The 2,201-nt window shown below is 43.5% G+C and overlaps 1 protein-coding gene across 1 annotated transcript in view; it reads right to left on the minus strand.

The window, feature by feature from the left end:
• LOC107108452 (centromere protein Q-like) overlaps nt 1–2,201 on the minus strand; it is a gene marked incomplete at its 3' end in the record, with an annotated part of 8,440 nt that overhangs the window by 4,825 nt on the left and 1,414 nt on the right. Inside the window, exon 2 of the mRNA XM_015408889.1 lies at nt 1,404–1,452. Within this exon, the coding sequence (XP_015264375.1) occupies nt 1,404–1,452 (49 nt within the window). The remainder of the gene's footprint in view (nt 1–1,403; nt 1,453–2,201) is intronic.

The following is a 2,201-nucleotide window of genomic DNA, read 5'->3' on the forward strand; positions in this document are numbered from 1 at the left end:
ATCGCGTTTCCAGTGGACTTACGTGGCATCCGCTGCCCGCCGCTGTTCATCGTACACAACGGGGTTTTTTTGGTCTCCCAAGTCTCCGCAGGTTGCGCAATAGCGCCCAACAGCGCATGAGCACAAAGAGCGATTGCTAGTGAGATCACGCAGCTTCTGTGCCGCGCTGCAGGATACCCGTCTGGTCGGCATCTCCCCCCTAACCACGGGACCTCGACCGGGACGTGTGCTTGGGCGGCCCTGCTTTAGTTTCCTCCGGGGCAATTAGCCACGCCTCCCCCCGCAATATCCGGCCCGTGTGACCGGGGCCATAGTATACCAACAATAAGCGTTGGTAAACAAAATAAGATTCCTCTTTACTTGTTTACTGCAGCAGGCTTATGATTCAGGCACAACAGTAAGATTCCAAAGCACTCGGTAGACAAAAAACTGGTGAGCAGAGAGAAGCCATAGCCCAGGGGTGTCAAGGGTAGGCCCAGGGCTGAAACCAGCCCATCCAGGGCTCTTATGTGGCCCACGAGCAACTGATGCAAAGGAGGGAGTGCTGGTGGGGGGGAGAGCGGGTGAAGCCACAGCGTTATACAGAGGTTAATATAACTGAGAAAAAATATTGTTAAGAGAATATGCATTTGTGGCATCCTCTTATTAGGGAGGACTGGTTTTCTCTTTAAATGTGCTCTTTGCTTTTGTAAGCAGGGTAGATTCTGCTGCCTCCAGGAATTTAAGGATCTTTCTGTTTCTTTTGCTGGTAAGGTGACCTAGAGTCGGGACTTTTCAGGGATCTATGTGGTCCTGAGGAAAGATAGAACTAAATCAGGGGATAAACTTGAACAAAAGATGATTTATTGAAGTAAGAACAAACTATGAGGTTGGTTATTCTGTAACTATCTTGGATAAAGGGACTTGAAAATATGTCTATGAAATGTATCACACACACAGTCTTTTTCTTTACTTTTTGTTGTTTTGACACTCAGTTCCAACATTAACAGGAGTCACTCTTTGCTATTGTCAGCCACACAGGCTAAGGACATATATACTGCTCTCTTTATATACTCACTCAGAACTTTATATACTCACTCAGAACTAACTGAACACTCACTGACTTAACTCTCCAACTGAACAATTCCAACTGATTTTCCTGTCTCTCATAACTGACACACTGACACATCCACACAGATTCACTTCAAAAACCCCTCCCACACTCTGTCATCCACCAATCACAGCACATTTGTCTCTCTCACTCTAGTCTACTAACCATGCACTCCAACCAAGCATTTAAAGGCAGACACACTCTCATAAAACAAGGAATTACAGCATTTAATGGATGCAGAGGTAATCCTTGGTGCTTTTAAAGCATGATAGAAAAGAAGCCCCTTATTACGTGAACAGAAATAGTTTAGTACCTTCAGAAGACCGCGCTCTCCGCTTCTTCTTTACTGGTTGCGTATCTTGCTGCAAACAAAGCAGGCAAAAAACAAGAGACATTTAAATTGTTCTCAGAAGGTTGTTTTTTAATTCTTTATGCAGCACATTCCCAATCCAACTCACAGCACACTTCAGTATTTGGATATGATGCAACTCTGAAGTCAGTAAACACAGCAGAAGTCATTGATTTTGTTTTATAAGCTTCAATTTATGACCATTTTCACATGTGAGATATTTAATGACACGAGTGTGCTTCCAAAGTCACTACAATTGCTTGGAACAGTTCAGCAACACATGACTTTCTTAATTATTACAGTAAGACACATTAACTTTTCCACATAGTATACTGAATCAGTATGTTGCAAAAATATACCACTGGCACCATAGCTGATCGACAACTAAGCCTGGCCTTGAGGTATCACAGGACTACAGCCAATAAAGAACTACTGCATGTCAGTGGTACAAACACAGCAATTTTTTTAATGTGGCAAAGAAAACAAGAGAACCTCCTTCTCTCACCACAATTCTCACACATGCTCTGCAAGCAGTGAGCCTCCATGGTGCCAATTCCAAACTCTTACGACCTAAAAAAGCTACATCACTTAACAGCTACTCATCAGGAAGCATGAAGAATGCAAATTACTAGACTTTTCCACAGTAACTTGATACTGTAACAGTTTGATACTGAGGTAAAGTTGTGCATGGCAACTGCACAGCCCCCAAAGGACAGGATCACATATTTTACTCCCGCAACACCCCCCCATAAAAACCCTCAA

Source organism: Gekko japonicus, unplaced genomic scaffold (genome assembly GCF_001447785.1).
Source record: "Gekko japonicus isolate JY-2015 unplaced genomic scaffold, Gekko_japonicus_V1.1 scaffold5519, whole genome shotgun sequence".
Lineage (NCBI taxonomy): Eukaryota > Metazoa > Chordata > Lepidosauria > Squamata > Gekkonidae > Gekko > Gekko japonicus.